Source organism: Somniosus microcephalus, chromosome 1, assembly GCF_052327205.1.
Source record: "Somniosus microcephalus isolate GS21.2 chromosome 1, FLI_Smic_1.0, whole genome shotgun sequence".
Taxonomy (NCBI): domain Eukaryota; kingdom Metazoa; phylum Chordata; class Chondrichthyes; order Squaliformes; family Somniosidae; genus Somniosus; species Somniosus microcephalus.
In genome coordinates this window covers 17535023-17554911 of record NC_140987.1, presented here as the reverse complement: position 1 = coordinate 17554911, position 19889 = coordinate 17535023, and the positions used below count along the sequence as shown (strand labels likewise).

General features: G+C 48.7%; 1 protein-coding gene across 2 annotated transcripts in view; it reads right to left on the bottom strand.

Annotated features, from left to right (window-relative positions):
- Positions 1-11527, bottom strand: part of LOC147123956 (CXADR-like membrane protein) — a 31086-nt gene extending 19559 nt beyond the window's left edge. For both annotated transcript variants that reach the window (XM_085970858.1, XM_085970803.1), the window contains exon 1: positions 11394-11527. In XM_085970858.1, coding sequence (XP_085826984.1) covers positions 11394-11469 — 76 coding nt within the window. In that variant the 5' untranslated portion in view covers positions 11470-11527. The remainder of the gene's footprint in view (positions 1-11393) is intronic.
- Between the last annotated feature and the right edge of the window lie 8362 nt (positions 11528-19889).

Genomic DNA, 19889 nt, shown 5'->3' with positions numbered 1-19889 from the left:
TCTGCAACTCTGCATCACCTCCCAGGGATTCGCTCCTGGAGAACAGTGGAAGAAGGTCGAGTCCAGAAGCACGGGCGTCGACCACGGGCAACCGCCCAGTCATCCAGCGGAGATTTGAGCATCGCAGGGGAGGCTGTCGAGAGCCAGGCTTGGCTTTCCAGTCACGGTGGTCCAGCAAAACGGGCTGGCAACAGGTACTGCGCAGACCCTTCCCGGACAGCGACGGGCTAGAGCCCGACCGAGCGGCACAGAAAAAGGCCGAGCAGCATCGACGGGGGAGAGAGAGAGGGCAGAGCGCACAGGGTGCAGCCGGTGTTCAGGACCGAGCGGCGTCAACGGGGGAGAGAGGCGAGAGAGAGCAGAGCGCAGCCGGTGGTCAAGGGCCGAGCACCGTCAACCGGGGAGAGAGGCGCGCAGGAAAACGCGAGGCGCTGCCATTGCCACAAGGACCGCTGAGAGTGGCGTTGGCAGCCCTGCCTCCGATCTAGTTTCTTTTCTTTCCAGTTTTGAAGAAGGGTCCAACCCGAAACGTCAACTCAAATTTCTCTCCACGGATGTTGCCTGACCTGCTGAGTTTTTCCAGCATTTTCTGTTGTTATTTCGGATTTCCAACATCTGCAGTATTTTGCTATCGTACTAGTGTTTGGTTCACTGCCACACCTCTTCTAGGAATGCCTACCTTGAAGAAGTTCTGCTCTTCTCTTCGACGGGATCTCCGTTTGGCTCTTCAACCTTGTTCATTTTCATTACTTTCAGTTTCCCTTCTCGTGTTTGATCAGGTATCTGCCAAGACTCGGTTTCACAGCCACATCATTTTCCTCAGCAACTGTCTCCGGTTCCGACTTACTCCACGTGGATTCGAACTAAACTTCCACCCTTCGTGCTTCGGATCCACCCAGGATTACAAATATCTCCAAGATATTCATCGTTCCTCGAACTACTGCTCTCGCCGCATCCCGAGATCCACGCGCAACGCCATGCGGCGCCACATGAACACACTCGACTTCTCTCTTCAGCAACACCGGCGCACTCTATCTCAAAGCTGTCCGGGTCCACAGTTCCATTTCATCCTTCGACTCATCCGACGCTTCAACAAAAAACTTTTCTTCTTCCTTTCCGATGTCAAGGATCGCAAGCTTCATCAACTCTTGGACACCAATGCCCCTCCGGAACCTTCTTCCCCTTCACTTTCCTCTGACCCCCCTTCTCCCAATCCCAACCCCTGCCGCGTTTTCACTATCCCCTCTGACCTTCCACTCTCTGACCCTGAACGATCAGTCCTCAGCAAAGGCTTGAGCTTCATCCCCTTACGCCCCCATCTCAATGAATTTCGAGCTCGGCACGATGTTGAGCTCTTTTTCCGCCGCCTTCGTCTCCGTGCCCACTTCACTGGCCAGGAGTCTTCCCCCCGCACAACTGACCCTTTCTCCCGCTTGCAGAATTCCCGTTCTACCTGGACCCCTCCCCCTGGCCTCTTACCCTCTCTAGATCTTTTCATCGCTAACTGCCGCCGTGACATCGGCCGTCTCCATTTCTCTGCTCCCCTCACTCACTCCAACCTACCTCCCTCTGAACTTGCAGCACTCCATTCTCTTAGATCCAACCCTGACATTATCATTAAACCCGCTGACAAGGGTGGTGCTGTTGTTGTTTGGCGTACTGACCTCTACCTAGCGGAAGCTGAACGCCAACTCTCCGACACCTCCTCCTACCTCCACCTGGACCATGACCCCACTACCGAACATCAAACCACCGTTTCCAAGACTGTCACTGACCTCATCTCCTCTGGAGATCTTCCCCCTGCTGCCACCAACCTCATAGTTCCCCAACCCCGCACAGCCCGCTTCTACCTCCTTCCCAAGATCCACAAACAGGACTGCCCTGGTAGACCCATCGTTTCAGCCTGTTCTTGCCCTACAGAACTTATCTCTTTCTATCTTGACTCTATCTTTTCTCCCCTTGTCCAGTCTCTTCCCACCTACATCCGCGACTCTTCGGACGCCCTCCGCCACTTTAACAGTTTCCAGTTTCCTGGCCCCAACCGCTTCCTTTTCACCATGGACGTACAATCCCTCTACACCTCCATCCCCCACCCGGATGGCCCGAGGGCGCTCCGCTTCTTCCTTGAACAGAGGCCCGACCAGTCCCCATCCACCACGACCCTCCTCCGCCTGGCTGAACTTGTTCTCACATTGAACAACTTCTCCTTTAACTCCACTCATTTCCTCCAAATCAAAGGTGTTGCCATGGGTACCCGCATGGGTCCTAGCTATGCCTGCCTTTTCGTGGGCTATGTGGAACAATCTTTGTTCCAGTCCTACTCGGGTCCCCTCCCTCACCTCTTTTTCCGATACATTGATGACTGTATCGGTGCCGTTTCCTGCTCTCGCCCCGAACTTGACAATTTCATTCACTTTGCCTCCAATTTCCACCCTTCCCTCACCTTCACATGGTCCATCTCTGACTCTTCCCTTCCCTTCCTCGACTTCTCCGTCTCCATCTCTGGGGATAGGTTATCGACCAATATTTACTACAAGCCCACTGACTCCCACAGCTACCTGGACTACACTTCCTCCCACCCCGCTTCCTGTAAGGACTCTATTCCATTCTCCCAGTTTCTCCGCCTCTGCCGTATCTGCTCCGACGACGCCACCTTCCACACCAGTGCTTCAGACATGTCTTCCTTTTTCCGCAACCGAGGATTCCCCTCTACTGTGGTTGACACTGCCCTCGACCGTGCCAGTTCTATCTCCCGCACTTCTGCCCTCACCCCTGCCCCTCCCTCCCGGAACCATGATAGGGTTCCCCTTGTCCTCACCTTTCACCCCACCAGCCTCCACATTCAACGGATCATCCTCCAGCATTTCCGCTACCTCCAAAGTGATCCCACCACCAAACGTATCTTCCCCTCCCCTCCCCTTTCAGCGTTCCGCAGGGACCGCTCCCTCCGAGACACCCTAGTCCACTCCTCTATCACCCCAAACAGCCCTTCCTCTTCGCCTGGCACCTTCCCGTGCAAGCGGAGGAGATGTAACACCTGCCCCTATACCTCCCCCCTTCCCACTGTCCAGGGCCCCAAACACCCCTTCCAGGTGAAACAGCGATTTACTTGTACTTCTCGCAATCTAGTATACTGTATTCGCTGCTCACGATGCGGTCTCCTCTACATTGGGGAGACCAAACGCAGATTGGGTGACCGCTTTGCAGAACACCTCCGTTCAGTCCGTAAGGGTGACCCTGAGCTTCCGGTCGCCTGTCATTTTAATTCACCGCTCCATTCCCACTCGGACCTCACCGTCCTTGGCCTCTTGTATTGTTCCATGGAAGCTCAACGTAAACTCGAGGAACAGCACCTCATCTTCCGATTAGGCAGTCTGCAGCCTTCCGGACTCAATATCGAGTTCAACAATTTCAGATCATAAGCTCGGCCCCCATTTCATTTTCTCTTGTAATTGTTCCACTCCTTTTCCCCCCACCCCCCTTTCCTTTTGTTTCTCTCTCACACCTGGCAGCTATCTTTTGCCCTGCCAGTACACTTTACACCTAATCCCAGCCTATTACCATCTCGTCTAGCTTCTAATCTCTTTTACTTCTTTTGTTTCTTTTATTCTTTTGTCCGATCGCAGCCCTGCCTCCGATCTAGTTTCTTTTCTTTCCAGTTTTGAAGAAGGGTCCAACCCGAAACGTCAACTCAAATTTCTCTCCACAGATGTTGCCTGACCTGCTGAGTTTTTCCAGCATTTTCTGTTGTTATTTCGGATTTCCAACATCTGCAGTATTTTGCTATCGACGCCATTTTAAGCCGCAGCAGGGAAGAAAGGAAAGCGCGGGAGGCGCCATTTTAAGCCAGTCTAACCACACCCAAAAATGCCGAAGAGTGGCAGTATCACAGCGTTCGACAATGAAGTCGAAGATTGGACGACATATGTCGAACACATAGAAGTATACTGCAAGGCGAATGAAGTGCCAGATGACAAGAAAGCGCTGCTATTGTTGAATTCAATGGGTGCAAAAACGTATGGCTTACTACGAAACCTAGTAACCTCAGAGAAGCCAGTAGAAAAGGATTTTGAAAACAGTGTCAATCCTACAGGACCACTTAAACCCCACACCGCTGCTGATAGCAGGAAGATTTAAGTTTCACAAAAGGAACCAGCATAAAGATGAAAGTAATGCTAAGTATTTAACGGAACTGCGCAAGCTATCGAAACACTGCCAGTTTGGAACGGGACTAGCAGATACTTTAAGGGACAAGTTTGTGTGTGGGCTTCAAAGTGAAGGAACCCAGAAACGGCTTCTATCAGAAAAGGATCTTACGCTGGACAAGGCTTTCAGCATTGCAGAGTCACATGAAGCAGCAGCACGGGGCGCTGCAGAGATACAACGGAGACCGCAAGAATATGGCACAAATGAAATGTCATACGGAACAGTGAAGTGCTATCGCTGCGGCAGAACAACACACGACCATAATGATTGCTGGTTCAAGGACAAAGTGTGCAGACAGTGTGGAAAAGTAGGACACATAGCAAGAGTCTGCAGGTCGGGAAAGAAAACCAGCAGCAAGAAATCTCCACAGGAGAAGTACAAGAAGGTACATAAGGTGACGGAGAGTAGTTCAGACGAACAGAAGAGTGATATAGACTCGGAAGCAAGGAGCTAGGTTGTCTGAAACTACATAATGTGATCAAAATGGAGGATCACCAAACTATCTGGGTCACACTCAAGATAGCAGGAGTCCAAGTGAAAATGGAATTGGACACAGGATCAGCCCTAACAGTCATAAAACGAAGGGACTACAAGCGGCTATTCTCACATATACCCTTGAGAGATACAAAGATTGTCTTGAAGATGCACACGGGGCAAAAAGTCTACCCCAAAGGAAAAATAAGGGTGAACGTTATATACAACGGCAAGGAAACACCAAAAATGGACCTATATGTATTGCCAGATGGAGGACCACCACTACTTGGACGTGAATGGATCCGGAAGATACAGCTCGATTGGCATTCCATACAAGCACTGACTGTAGATGCCAAAAAGGATGACGACGTCACACCTGGACGACTGTCAAAAATGCTAACTGACGCACAAGAAGTGTTCCAGCAGGGACTCGGAACACTAAAAGGCATAACAGCGACGATCAAAATAGAGGAAAATGCAAGCCCAAAGTTTTTTTTAAGGCCAGACTGGTGCCTTATGCGATCCGCCCAGCCGTCGAAGCAGAGCTGGAAGGTTTGGAACATTCAGGAGTACTGTCCAAAGGGGACTGGAGTGAGTGGGCTACACCCATCGTTCCTGTAATGAAGAGGTCGTTGAGTAATACGCCTGGGGAACCAAAGAAGGTTCGCATCTGTGGGGACTTTAAGGTGACAGTGAACCCAGTCCTTCACACTGTACAATATCCGCTTCCGCGGATTGAAGATATTTTCGCCTCGCTATCTGGAGGGAAACGCTTCACTAAGATTGATCTGGCCCAGGCGTACCTGCAAATGGAGGTAGAAGAAGCCTCGAAACAGTACCTCACGATCAACACTCATAAAGGTCTCTACCAATACAGCCGGCTGGTGTTCGGGGTAGCATCAGCTCCGGCTATTTGGCAAAGGGCAATGGAACAAGTCCTGCAAGGGATTCCAGGGACCCAGTGTTATTTGGACGACATCCTGGTCACGGGCGAAAATGACAGTGAACACCTCGCCAACCTGGAGCAGGTGCTCACTAGATTGAAGGAATATGGGCTCCGAGCTAATCACCACAAATGCGAGTTTTTCCAGAAGCAGATCTCGTATTGTGGCCACGTTATTGATAAAGAGAGGTTACATAAGTCCCCTGAAAAGATTGAGGCAGTAGTCAAGGCTCCAGCACCAGAAAAAGTTCAATCACTATCTGCACGGGCAGAAGTTCACCTTGCTGACTGACCACCAACCACTTGTCTCCATCTTTAATCCGAAGAAGGGCGTTCCGGTGATGACTGCACAACGGCTACAAAGATGGTCCCTTTTTCTAGGGGCGCACCAATATGAAATCGAGTATAAGGGCACGAAACAGCATGGAAACGCTGATGGGCTATCACGCCTGCCACTGCCTACTGCGGAGGAAGCACCAGCAGTGGATCCTGTCGAAATATTTCATTCGACTATAATTGAATGCTTGCCAGTAACTAATGCTGGTATAGAGAAGGAGACCCGAAATGACCCGACACTGTCTCGGGTATATGATTTGACGGTGAAGGGATGGCCAGCACATGGCGACTCACTGTTGCCAGCATTCTCATCCAGAAGAGAACAGCTGTCAGTATGCCAGGGGACCTTGATGTGTGGATCCCGAGTGGTAATTCCACCCAAGTTAAGGGAGAGAGTGCTCAATGAGCTTCATGAAGGTCATCTGGGAGGGGTGAAAATGAAAAGCCTTGCTAGGGTTTATGTGTGGTGGCTGGGGATCGATCAGCAAATCGAGGACCTGACAAAGAGCTGCTCAGGATGCCAGAAGGTCCAAAATGCACCACCACATGCCCCTCTACACCCATGGGAGTGGCCCTCATCTCCATGGCAACGGGTGCATATTGATTTTGCTGGTCCATTCATGGACTCAATGTTTTTAATAGCCATGGATGCGCACTCGAAATTGCCTGAAGAGATCAAAATGTCCTCCACCACCACGGAGAAAACTATTGCAGTCCTACGGACCATTTTTGCCAGGAACGGCTTGCCAGAGCAGATTTGCTCTGATAACGGACCACAGTTTGTGTCCGAAGAGTTTCGAAGATTTATGAAAAGGAATGGGGTAAGGCATTACATATCCACCCCGTATCATCCAGCCACAAATGGATTGGCTGAGAGGTTCGTACAAACCTTTAAAAAAGCAGTAAAGGCCATGTGCGATGACGACATTCCACTGCAGCAGAAGGTGGACAATTTCCTGTTAGCCTACAGAAATGCGACACATGCAGTCACCAACCAGGCCCCGGCCATGATGTTCTTTAACTGAAGGTTGAGATCTCGTCTGGATTTGCTCAGACCAAATGTACGAAGAGATGTTGAGAGTAAGCAATTCCAGCACATCAATGAGAAGCTGACAAGGAGCTTCAATGAAGGGCAACCAGTCTTGGCCCGCGACTACCGAACAGAGAAATGGCAACCAGGAACGATATGCACACGGCAGGGGCCACTAATGTACACAGTGGACGTTGGGGAGAGCATCGTGAGACGCCATGCTGACCAGATCCTAGAGTCACAGGAACGAGTCAACCCCATGCCTCGCCCATACGTACCTGGTGATGAACCCAACGTACAGGTAGCATCTACCCCAGAAACAGTAGCATCGGAAGCTGATGAACCAACCGACGACAGGGGGCCAGAATCGCCTCCACACCAAGAGCAAGACACTCGGGAAAGGCGCTATCCAGAAAGGATCAGGAAGCCTCCCCAAAGACTGAATTTATAAATAGACTATTTTCAGCTAATGTTGCATGTTAAAAATGTTAATTGTAATTAGTTTGATATTTAATTGTTAAATGAGTGTTATGTTACTGTTAATCTAAAAGGGGAGGAATTGTAATGTATGTACCTTTAAGGGGGGTACTACTTTCTACACCTCATGTATACTGTAGTACCGGCAGTGACCACACCTGTATATAATGCTGAGTAGTAATCTGTTGTTTCAGTTGCAGTTTGAACCACGTTGAGTAAACACCTGTTGTACCGTTCTCTGCAGTCCTTTTCTTATTACACGGACGTAACACTAAACCTTTTATAAAACATTTGCTAAATCACAGCTGGAGTATTGTGTCCAAACCTGGGCACCACACTTTAGGAAGGATGTCAAGGCCTTGGAGAGGGTGCGGAGGAGATTTACTAGAATGGTACCAGGGATGAGGTACTTCAGTTATGTGGAGAGACTGGAGAAGCTGGGGTTATTCTCCTTGGAGCAGGGAAGGCTCAGGGGAAACGTAATAGAGGTGTTCAAAATCATGAGGCCTTTTAATAGTGTTGATAGGGAGAAACTATTTGCACTGGCAGGAGGCAGTAATCAGAGGACACAGATTAATGAGAATCTGTGAACCAAAGGGAAGATGAGGAGAGTTATGATCTGGAACGCGCTGCCTGAAAGGGCGGTGGAAGCAGATTCAATAATAACTTTCAAAAGGAAATTGGATAAATACTTGAAAAGGAAAATTTGCAGTGCTCTGGGGAAAGAGCAGGGGGGAGTGGGACTAATTGAATTGCTCTTTCAAAGAGCTGGCACAGGCACCTCCTTCTGTGCTGTAAGAATCTATGAACATTTGTAAGTCTGCTGTTGTAACACGGGAATTGAGCTGTCGATATTAAATGGGTTAACAGCTCCACTAAGACAGAGGACAGAAGAATGGAATACGTGCGTGCTATTAGCCCGCTAATGTCACCAACGCTAATTCCTCAAGTTGTTCGTTACTAATGGATGACGTGTAGCACTCCTCCCTCACTCTCTGTACTGTACCATTCTTTAGTGTTTGTCCTACCGCCCAGTTATTGATCCTTCATTGAGGTGGCCAGCACAGGAATATAACAAAAAATAAACCCCCGTCTCAAGTCTCACTATGCACCTTGTCCGTCGCTCTGGCTGCAGTGTGTGCTGTCTCCAGGATGCACTGCAGCAACTCACCAAGGTTACTTCAACAGCACCACCCATCCCGACAACCTCTACCACCTAGAAGGACAAGGGCAGCAGGCGCGTGGGAACACCACCGCCTCCAAGTTCCCCTCCAAGTCACACACCATCCTGACTTGGAAATATATCGTCGCTGGGTCAAAATCCTGGGACTCCCTCCCTAACAGCACAGTGGGAGCACCTTCACCACACGGACTGCAGCGGTTCAAGAAGGTGACTCAGCCACCACCTTCTCAAGGGGCAATTAGGGATGGACAATAAATTCGATGTTTCCAGCAATGCCCACATCCTGAGAACAGATATAACTTTTTCTTTTAAATCACAAAAATAAGCAGTTCTGCCTTAGTTGACTTGGAATAGTGGGAAATCCAAGAATGAGAATAATGCCAGGATATTTCTTATCAATTTTATCTTTATGATTCTCTGCTACTTCACTTGGCAACCCAATTACAATAACAGAATGTCAACACTGCCCTGCCCATCCCCTCCCCTCCCCCGATTCATTCAATTTTAACAGCAGAACTCGTTCAGCATTTTATGACTCTCAGTGACGCCAGATCTGGTCTCTTTCCTTTTATATGTGAATTAAGACTGCTCCCTCTCAATTAAACAATTCAACCCAATGTCACCTACACAGCTGCCATTCCAAGGGCTGTCACACTGCAATCTTTAACCCTTCCCTCACTTGACTTAGCACTAATTAGGTGTTAGCCGTGGCTCAGTGGGTAGCACTCTCGCCTCGGAGTCAGAATGTCGCGGGTTCCAGGGACCCGAGTACATAATCTAGGCCGACGCTCCAGTGCAGTACTGAGGGAGTGCTGCACTGTTGGAGGTGCCGCCTTTCGGATGAGTCATTAATCCAATCCAATTGCTCTCTCAGGTGGATGTAAAAGATCCCGTGGCACTACTTTGAAGGAGAGCAGGGGAGTTCACCCCGGTGTCCTGGCCAATATTTATCCCTCAACCAACATCACTAAAATATATTATCTGGTCATTTATCTCATTACTTTTTGTGGGATCTTGCTGTACACAAATTGGCTACTGCCTTTCTTACATTACAACAGTGACTACACTTTATTGGCTGTAAAGTGCTTTGGGACCCTTCCCCTTCCCTCCCTCCTCTCTCTCATCCCCTCCCATACCTTCCACTCTCCTCCCCTTCCCCTCTCATCGACTCCTTTCCCCTCCCCAGCACTTGCCTCCCCTTCCCGCCCCTCCCCTCTCCTCCCTTCCCTCCCACTCCACTCCCTACCCTTCCCTTCCCATACCTTGCACTCTCCTCCCTTCCCTTCCCCTCTCATCCCCTTCCTTCCCCTCCCGCCACTCACCTCCCCGCCCCTCCTCCCCCCCTCCCTTTCCCACCCCCCCTTCTCCTAACTCCCTTCCCCTCTTATCCCCTTCCTTCCCCTCCCCTTAACTCGCCTCCCATCCCTGCCCCTCCACTCCCCTCCCTTCCCTTCCACTACTCTCTCCTCCCATCCCCTCCTCGTCTCATTTTACCCAAAGGCTGTGTCTCCTAGCTGCGGTACAATTTCTCCAGTGCTGGCAGCTCCTTGTTCATGGCCATTGACAGTGAGCATTTCTGTGATGGAGGGCATTGACACCGGCCGTGTCCTGCTCTCGCCCACTGTACACACTTACTCGTTTCTAGCAGGGAACCTTGGATAGTAATCAACACTTTAACCTCCCTAGATCAGAGAGCACTCTTTTATTTTTATTCATTCATATTCATTCATTCATGGGATGTGGGCGTCACTGGCAAGGCCAGCATTTATTGCCCATCCCTAGTTGCCTTTGAGAAGGTGGTGGTGAGCCGCCGCCTTGAACCGCTGCAGTCCGTGTGGTGAAGGTGCTCCCACGGCGCTGTTAGGGAGGGAGTCCTGGGATTTTGACCCAACGACGATGAAGGATCGGCGATATATTTCCAAGTCAGGATGGTGTGTGACTTGGAGGGGAACGTGGAGGTGGTGGTGTTCCCATGTGCCCGCTGCCCTTGTCCTTCTAGGTGGAAGAGGTCCCAGGTTAGGGAGGTGCTGCCGAAGAGGACAACTGCACTGTTCCTACCATCGGATGTCAGCTAACATCTTTACCCAGAGAGTGGTTAGGATGTGGAACTCGCTACCACAGGGAGTGGTTGAGGCGAACAGCAGAGATGCATTTAAGGGGAAGCTGGATAAACACACGAAGCAGAAAGGAATAGAAGGATGTGCTGATGGGGTGAGATGAAGAGGGGTGGGAGGAGGCTCGTGTGGAGCATAAACACCGGCACGAAGCAGCTGGGCCGAATGGCCTGTTACTGTGTTGTACACTCTATGTAACATCAGGGATCGGTCCTGCGACAATCTTAGGCTGCACGGATCAGCTATTCACCAGACAAGCTCAGCGAACCGCAGGACGAGTGCAATTAATAACTGACCCACGGCACATTTTTCTTTGGTTTGTTATTAAACCAAAGTGCTGTCACCGGACAATCGAAGGACAAAAAGCTTCCGAAACTCAATTTTGAACCTTTAACTTTCTCTCAAGCATCGTAAAGAATTCACCAGGGTAACGAGATGCTTAGCCAGTCTTTGAAGTCAGTTGTCTTATCAGAAGGGACTTAACTGAGGCCGCGGGCGCTCGCACACATCTAACATTAACACACTAACACTTTACCGATAACCAAGAGCGAGAGTGTCAATCTCCGGCCATTTACCACAAGTTTAAACAGGAAAGAGACTGGTTGCTGCTTCACGTTGTGAGATACCCACCTCCAGCGCAGATAACCTGGGCGATCATCCAGAGCAAGGCGGTCAGCATTGTCCCCCTCAGCCCCATGGCCTTCATTCCCCCCTTCTGTCGGGCGACCCTGCTCAGCACTGAGGTTGAGCCTGAACCGCTTCCTTCCGAGCCCTGCAGTCAGTGTTAAAACTCCGCCCACAGCCAGGCACCTTAACCCTTTAGCTGCCAGGCCGATGAGTGAACCGAATAGGCACCGTTTCTTCCTGGCGTTTGTTTTTTTTTAGCCACTGTTGCTGGCGGGGCCTGAAAGAGGTGAAGTTAAAAAGTTGATAGGACACATCAGGGGACAGACTTTGGACTTGCAGCCAGGGCGTAAAACTGGCAATACGGATCCCCCGCCCCTCCCCTGTTATAGGAACCGCCCGATTTTTGATTTGAAACCAATGGAAATAATAATATTAATAATAATCAACTTTATTGTCATTGTTAGTGCACAAGTGCAGTACAACGAAATGTCGGCTTGCGGCTCCCGAGAGTGTACATTTAGATTAAGACATTTAAACATTCAACATACATTTGGCTTGTAATACATTAACATAAACATAACCATAATAAAGTGCATTGGCAGATGTGCAGGCTTTAGAGTTTATTTGTGGAGTTCAGTAGGATGACAGCCCTGGGAAAGAAGCTGTTCCTAAATCTGGTCGTACGGGTGCGAATGCATCTGTAGCGTCTCCCAGATGGCAGGAGGGCGAACAGACTATGGCTGGGGTGGGTAGGGTCTTTGATGATGGTCCGTGACCTCCGTAAACAGCGTTTCTGGTATATGTGCTCTATGGTCGGTAGCCAGGTGCCGGTAATGCGTTGGGCAGTTTTGACTACCCGCTGCAGGGCTTTCCGGTCATAGTAGCTACAGCTGCCATACCATACTGTGATACAGTTTGTCAGGATGCTCTCTATTGTGCAGCGGTAAAAGTTAGAGAGGATCAGGGGTGACAGGTTACATCCCTTCAGCCTCCTTAGGAAATATAGGCGCTGCTGGGCCTTCTTCACCAGAGAGGAGGTATTGAGGGACCAGGAGAGGTCTTCCGTGATGTGGACTCCGAGGAACTTAAAGCTGTCCACCCTTTCCACCACAGCCCCATTGATGTGGATGGGGGTGTGACTTCCGCCTTTAGAATCTTACATAGAATGTACAGCACAGAAACAGGCCATTCGGCCCAGCTGCTCCGTGCCGGTGTTTATGCTCCACACCAGCCTCCTCCCACCCCCTCGTGTGTTTATCTAGCTTCCCCTTAAATGCATCTATGCTATTCACCTCAACCACTCCCTGTGGTAGCGAGTTCCACATTCTCACCACTCTCTGGGTAAAGAAGTTTCTCCTGAATTCCCTATTGGATTTATCAGTGACTATCTTATATTTATTTGGTCGCGCCAGCAAGTGGAAACATCTTCTCTACGTCTATCCTATCAAACGCCATCATAATCTTAAAGACCTCTCTATCTGAGGAAGAATGTTCTTGCCACGGAGGGAGTGCAGCGAAGATTCACCAGGCTGATACCTGGGATGGCAGGAATGACGTATGAGGAGAGGTTGGGTCGATTGGGCTTATACTTGCTGGAGTTTAGAAGAATGAGAGGGGATCTCATTGACACTTATAAAATTCTAACAGGACTAGACAGACTAGACGCAGGAAGGATGTTCCCGATGGCGGGAGAGTCCAGAACCAGGGGTCACAGTCTAAGGATAAGGGGTAAGCCATTTAGGACAGAGATGAGGAGGAATTTCTTCACCCAGAGAGTGGTGAACCTGTGGAATTCTCTACCACACAAGGCAGTTGAGGCCAATTCATTAAATATATTCAAGAAGGAGTTGGATATATATCTTAAGGCTAAAGGGATCAAGGGATATGGGGAGAAAGCAGGGACAGGGTACTGAATTTGGATGATCAGCCATGATCTCATTGAATGGCGGAGCAGGCTCAAGGGGCCGAATGGCCTACTCCTGCTCCTATCTTATGTGTTTCTATCAGGTCACCCCTCAGCCTTCTCTTTTTCTAGAGAAAAGGATCCAATCTGTTTGGTCTTATAGCCTCCCAGTTCTGGTATCATCCTTGTAAATCTTTCTTGCACCTCCTCCAGTGCCTCAATATCCTTTTTGTAATACGGAGACCGGGGGGGGGGGGGGCAGTTGGTGTTTCCACTTTGGGCGCAATCGGCAAAATCTGAGCGCAAATTGCGCTTGAAATGGCGCTGGTTTTCCGAAGCGAGGTCATAGTTCAGGTTTCCTCCCAAACACATTGGCATAACCACAAACGTAAAATCTTCCATGAACCTGTGCAGTCGGGCAGTGCAATAGAACGTAATTGGGTTTCTTCTTGCATTGAAAAATACTCCTTTGATCTATTTACGTGCGGTAACCTGGTGCAGTTTTATTAGAACAGCTGAAAATGGGTTTATCACCAAAAATCAGCATCTTTAATAAGAGCGTCTAATTCACCACCTGTGAGTAACCCAATTTTAAAATCGCTGAAAATGACTTAAAAAAAAAAACCTACACTGAACCATTTGCTAGCTTCACTGGTGTGCACTCCTCAGTTTCTTAATAAATTAAATATTTTTTAATCATTAAAAACTTTTGAAATGTGCTTAAAAACAAAAGAGTTTGAAGAGCCTCCGCGAATGGTGGCTCGCAGCTACAACCGACGCAAACTCACCATGCTCATTAATCCGATCGGGGGCGTGGCCAGGATTGTGGGCGGGGCCAGCTTCCAATGCAATGTTTTATTTTTAAACCAGCATTAACAATTATCAAAACTCGAACGTAACTTGCGCTGAAAATTCTGCGATCTTTTACGCTGGCCTGGCCGGATTTCAGGCGCATTGCGTTGGTCAAGCCAGAGCACTCTAATAGAAACTCCAGGCCCAGAATTGTACACAATGCTCTAAGTGTGGTTTAACCCAAGTTGTTTACCAGTTTAACATAACTTCTCTGCTTTTGACTTCTAACCCTCCAGAAATGAATGACATGGAATTTTACTTGAGTTGCTGTTTTTTATGGCCTTATTAACCTGCGTTGCTACTTTTAGTGATTTTTGAATCTGTACCCCCAGATAAGAACATAAGAAATAGGAGCAGGAGTCGGCCATTAGGCCCCTCGAGCCTGCTCCGTCATTCAACAAGATCATGGCTGATCTTCTACCTCATCTCCACTTTCCTGCACTGTCCCCATATCCCTTGATTCCCTTAATATTCCAAAATCTATCGATCTCTGTCTTGAATATACTCAACGACTGAGCCTCCACAGCCCTCTGGGGCAGAGAATTCCAAAGATTCACCACCCTCTGAGTGAAGAAATTTCTCCTCATCTCAGTCCTAAATGGCCGACCCCTTATTCTGAGACTGTGACCCCTGGTTCTTGTTAAATCTGTGAGTTATCTAGTTAATTAAGACACAGACTAATTAATAACAATCAAAAACAGGTCTTTACTGGTTGGAGGTAGGGACTATACTGAATACAAGATTACTGCACAGTGCTTATATACCGGTGTGTTCACCCCCGGTATTACGTCTACAGCAGCCTGAGAAAGTAGTACATCTCTTAAGGTGGAACAGGCTTAAGCTCTCTTAAGGTGGAACAGGTTACATACACAACACTCCTCCCTTCTTAGCTTTATAGTCATCCCCCCCATTTAACATAACGTAATAACATATATACATATATAACTTCATGTTTAACGTAACATATCACAGATTCAGTCTCTGCGGAAAACAGTTCACAGATTCAATCTCTGTGGTGTAGTCAGTTCACGTTACTCATTCAATAGTCCTTTCATGGATTTAACAGCTTGAACTTCCGAACTGATTTGGCTCCGTTCGGAGGGACCACGTGTGTGATCTGGTAGAGGTGATAATGGCTCAGATGGGTCATCTTCTGTTTTTACTTTTCCTTTTCTGCTTCTTGGAGACTCTCTGGGCTCCATTGTCAGCTGCCACAGCTGCCAGCTGCATGCGCAGTTCCTCCTTCTCTTCCTCCTTTTTTCGTAGTAGAGCCACCTTCTCCCGATGTTCCGTAGACTTTTGGTGCTCCTCCATGATTTCTGTATGGTGGGAGTCGAAGTTACAAGTTGGGCAGGACAGGACATAGTAATATTCGGAGTCGTCCGACAGGTCAGCGAGAGGGTCGTCTATTTCCTCCATACCCAGCTGGACGTTAGCCAGCTCTTGTTCCAAATCCAGACACCTTTCCTGAAGAGACTTCTTCATGTGTACCTCTGCCTCCAGCTTTTTCTGGGCTTTCAGCAAGTCGTTTACTAGTGACCTCATTTGTGATTTTAATACTTCAACTTCCTTTGGAGATTGATTGATCGGACTATGCAATCCCTCTACCGGAGCAGCTGTTTCAGCGGTCTGTTGTTCTACATTGACGTGAGTCAGCGTACTTTTGGCATCCAATGGCTGCTCTGTTGCAGTCGTTTCAGTCTGTGTCGTCACATCAGCCATCTCAATGACTTTTGAGAGCTCCGAACCCTTTTCCTTTGAAGATCGCAGCTCGTGTTCAAGTTTTTCCCATTTCAGAGTCTTGTCCCTCAGCATATGAAGGAGTTGGCTGACCGTTAACTCTTCTGACACCAGATTATGGCACGCACCTTCAGAACCTGAATCAGCTTTGATTCGTTCGGCCTCCTCGCGCAGATGGTTGGTGTGCTCCTGCTCCATTTTCTCCATCAGTTGCTTCTGTTGCCTTTCCAGATTCTCCCACTCTGTAACAAAGAACTTTTTTATTTCATTCATCTCTTGCTCAAAACGGCGAATCATTTGTTCTAATTGCTGTTGTAGTTTGAAATGGAGTTGAGTTCGAGCCCAGTGTCCCTCAAAAATGTGCATATCAGTAGACTTGACAGACTCAGAATTCTCTGTTAAACTATGTTGTTGTTGCTCAGTGGAATTCTGTGCTGAAACTTTGTCTTTTGCACATGGGTTGGTCTTACCATCATCAGTTCTAGAGTCTGGGCTGATTATCTGCACCGAGTTCTCACTCTTTATGGCTTTTAGCGAATGCCAGTCCATATTTATGTTTCTAAACCACTCCCGGCCTAGTAGTGGTGGACCTCCCTCCGGTAGCACATATAAGTCCATTATTTGACTTCCTTCGCCCTTGTTGGTCACTGCAACCTTTATTGTCCCGATGGGGTACACTCTCTGCCCCGTGTAGGTTGTCAATATAATCTCCGTATCCTGTAGGGGAGTATGTTGGAATAACCTTCTGTAATCTTTCTTATTCATGACCGACAATGCCGATCCAGTGTCCAATTCCATTTTTACTTGGACTCCTTCTATCTGAAGAGTAACCCAAATTGTCTGGAGGTCTGCACCCTTGCCAACGTTGAGTACCCTTAAGCTAGCCAGTTCAATACTGCTTAAGCCAGCCAGTTCATTACTGCTAGCATCTGAATCGGACTCCTGTTCGGCCACCTTGTGTACTTTTGTGTATTTTCCTTGCGGTGACTTCTTGTTGCTGGTCTTCTTCCCTGACCTGCATACTCTAGCTATATGTCCAAGCCTACCACAAGTTCTACATTCTTGGTTTTTAAACCAACACTGGTTCTGATCATGCGTTGTCTTTCCACAACGATAACATTTGCCAGAACTCACACCCAATTTGTGTGCACTGAGCTCCGGTGACCGTAGCTGCATTACTGCCGTGCCTCTTGCTGCGGCTTCGTGTGCTGCTGCCATAGTGACCGCCTTCTCAAGCATCAGCTCATTCTCCTCGAGCAGTCGCTTTTGTGTATCCTGTTTAAATAAACCACACACAAATTTGTCTCGTAGTGCATCTGTCAGTCCCGTTCCAAACTGGCAATATTTCGCTAATTTATGCAATTCCAGCAAATATTCAGCATTGCTTTCATGCTGTAGCTGCCTTCTGTCGTAAAATTTAAATCGTTCCGCTAGCATCGGCGGCGTGGGGTTTAGATGATCTTTCAGGACAGTAACAATCTCATCGAACGTCTTATCCGCCGGTTCATCTGGTGATAACAGGTGTTTCAATTGCCCGTATGTCTTCGCACCCATTAAATTTAATAATGTTAGAGCTTTATCTTGGTCACGAATTTTATTGGCCTTCCAATAATTTTTTACTCTTTCAACATATATGGCCCAATCTTCGAGGTCACTATCAAAGGTGCTAATATTCCCGTGTTTAGGCATTGTAGATTTGCAATTTCTCAGATTTTATTCTCTTTACTTGTTATCAAAGATGGCGGCTTCCCGCTCTTGCCGTTGTCCTCCGCCCACAAAATGGCGGTTTTCCCGCGCTTGGCAGTCTTCACCCGTCCCCCGACGCCGTCTCCCTTCAGCCCCCGAGTGCGGCCCTTATCTTCGCCGCGATCGCCCGAGTGCGGCCCTTATCAGCGGATGCGATCGATGGCCCGGCTGCGCCTCGCACTTGAAAGCGGCCCGGCCCTTATCAGTGCTTGCGATCGATGGCCCGGCTGCGCCTCGCACTCCAAAGCCCTTATCTGGAGATGCAATCGCTCTCACGGCTCTCGGCCCTTATCAGGAGATGCGATCGCTCTGTTGAAACGCCTCCCGCTCGAAGCGGCTCTCGCGCCCTATTCCTCCGGCTCCCCCAGCCCCGTTCGTGCGGCCAACGCGGTCGACTGCCTGTCGCGTCGCTGCCCGGCTCAGACAACGGCTTACCCACCACCAAGCTGGAGAGGAAGCTGACGGTCGCCGATGGAGGCTCCGAGGTCAGGATGTCTTCCAGTGGGGTGGAGAGGGTGGAAACCTCTCTGCAACGTCCTGGCTGTGGACGAAGCTGCCGTGGAGTGACTGCCGCAGGGTCCGAATCAGACTCGTCGCCAGTGTTAAATCTGTGAGTTATCTAGTTAATTAAGACACAGACTAATTAATAACAATCAAAAACAGGTCTTTACTGGTTGGAGGTAGGGACTATACTGAATACAAGATTACTGCACAGTGCTTATATACCGGTGTGTTCACCCCCGGTATTACGTCTACAGCAGCCTGAGAAAGTAGTACATCTCTTAAGGTGGAACAGGCTTAAGCTCTCTTAAGGTGGAACAGGTTACATACACAACAGTTCTAGCCTCCCCAGCCAGGGGAAACATCCTCCCTGCATCTACCTTGCCAAGCCCTGTAAGAATGTTGTATGTTTCAATGAGAAATTCATTCTTCTAAACTCTAGAGAATATAGGCCTAGTCTACTCAATCTCTCCTCATAGGGCAATCCCCCCATCCCAGGAACCAGTCTGCTGAACCTTCGTTGCTCTTCCTCTATGGCAAGTATATCCTTCCTTAGGTAAGGAGACCAAAACTGTACACAATACTCCAGGTGTGGTCTCACGCGAGCTCTGTATAATTGCAGTAAAACGTCTTTACTCTTATACTCAAATCCTCTTGTAATAAAAGCCAACATACCATTTGCTTTCCTAATTGCTTGCTGTACCTGCATGTTAACTTTCAGTGATTCGTGTACAAGGACACCCAGGTTCCTCTGGACACCAACATTTCTCCACATTATATTCCATTTGCCATGTTCTTGCCCACTCACTTAGCCTGTCTAATTCCCCTTGAAGCCTCCTTGCATCCCTCCTCACAACTTACATTCCCACCCAGCTTAGATCCCTTTGTTCCTCTATCCCATTTAGACTCTTATTTTCAAAGCAGTATATGGCCTCCTTATTCTTCCTACCACTTCATACTTACCTATATTGAAATGAATTTGCCTGGGGTGGTTTTGATAATGATCGGCTGATCGGCAACACCAGCTTCATGCCCGGACAGCAAGTTGAATATCTTACCCCAGTATTTCAAAATGCCAGAAGTGTTGACAGGTGGACTTCAGTTACCCAATTCTTTAGTGATGTCATGCCTTTGTTACCTTTAGATTCAACTCTCCCAACGCTCTCCCAGCTCGCAGCCTCTGTAAACTTGAGCTCATCCAAAGCTCTGCTGCCCGAATCCTAACTCGCACCAAGTCCCGTTCACCCATCACCCCCTGTGCTCGCTGCCCTACATTGACTCCTGGTCCACCAACGCCTCGATTTTAAAATTCTCATCCTTGTTTTCAAATCCCTCCATGGCCTCTGTAACTTCCTCTAGTCCTACAACCCTCCGAGATCTCTGCGCTCCTCCAATTCTGGCCTCTTGAGCTTCCCTGATTTTAATCGCTCCACCATTGGCGGCCGCGCCTTCAGCTGCCTGGGCCCTAAGCTCTGGAATTCCCTCCCTAAACCTCTCCACCTCTCTCTCCTCCTTTAAGACGCCTTTTAAGACCTCCCTCTTTGACCAAGCTTTTGGTCACCTTGTCCTAACATCTCCTTATGTGTCTCGGTGTCCAATTTTTTCTCATAATCGCTCCTGTGAAGCGCCTTGGGACGTTTTACTACGTTAAAGGCGCTACATAAATACAAGTTGTTGTTATTGTCAGACCAACATTCTGTATTTCAGTCCCGAGTTTTGCGCTTTTAACTTTGTGTTCTGACCATTCGGTTTCCTGG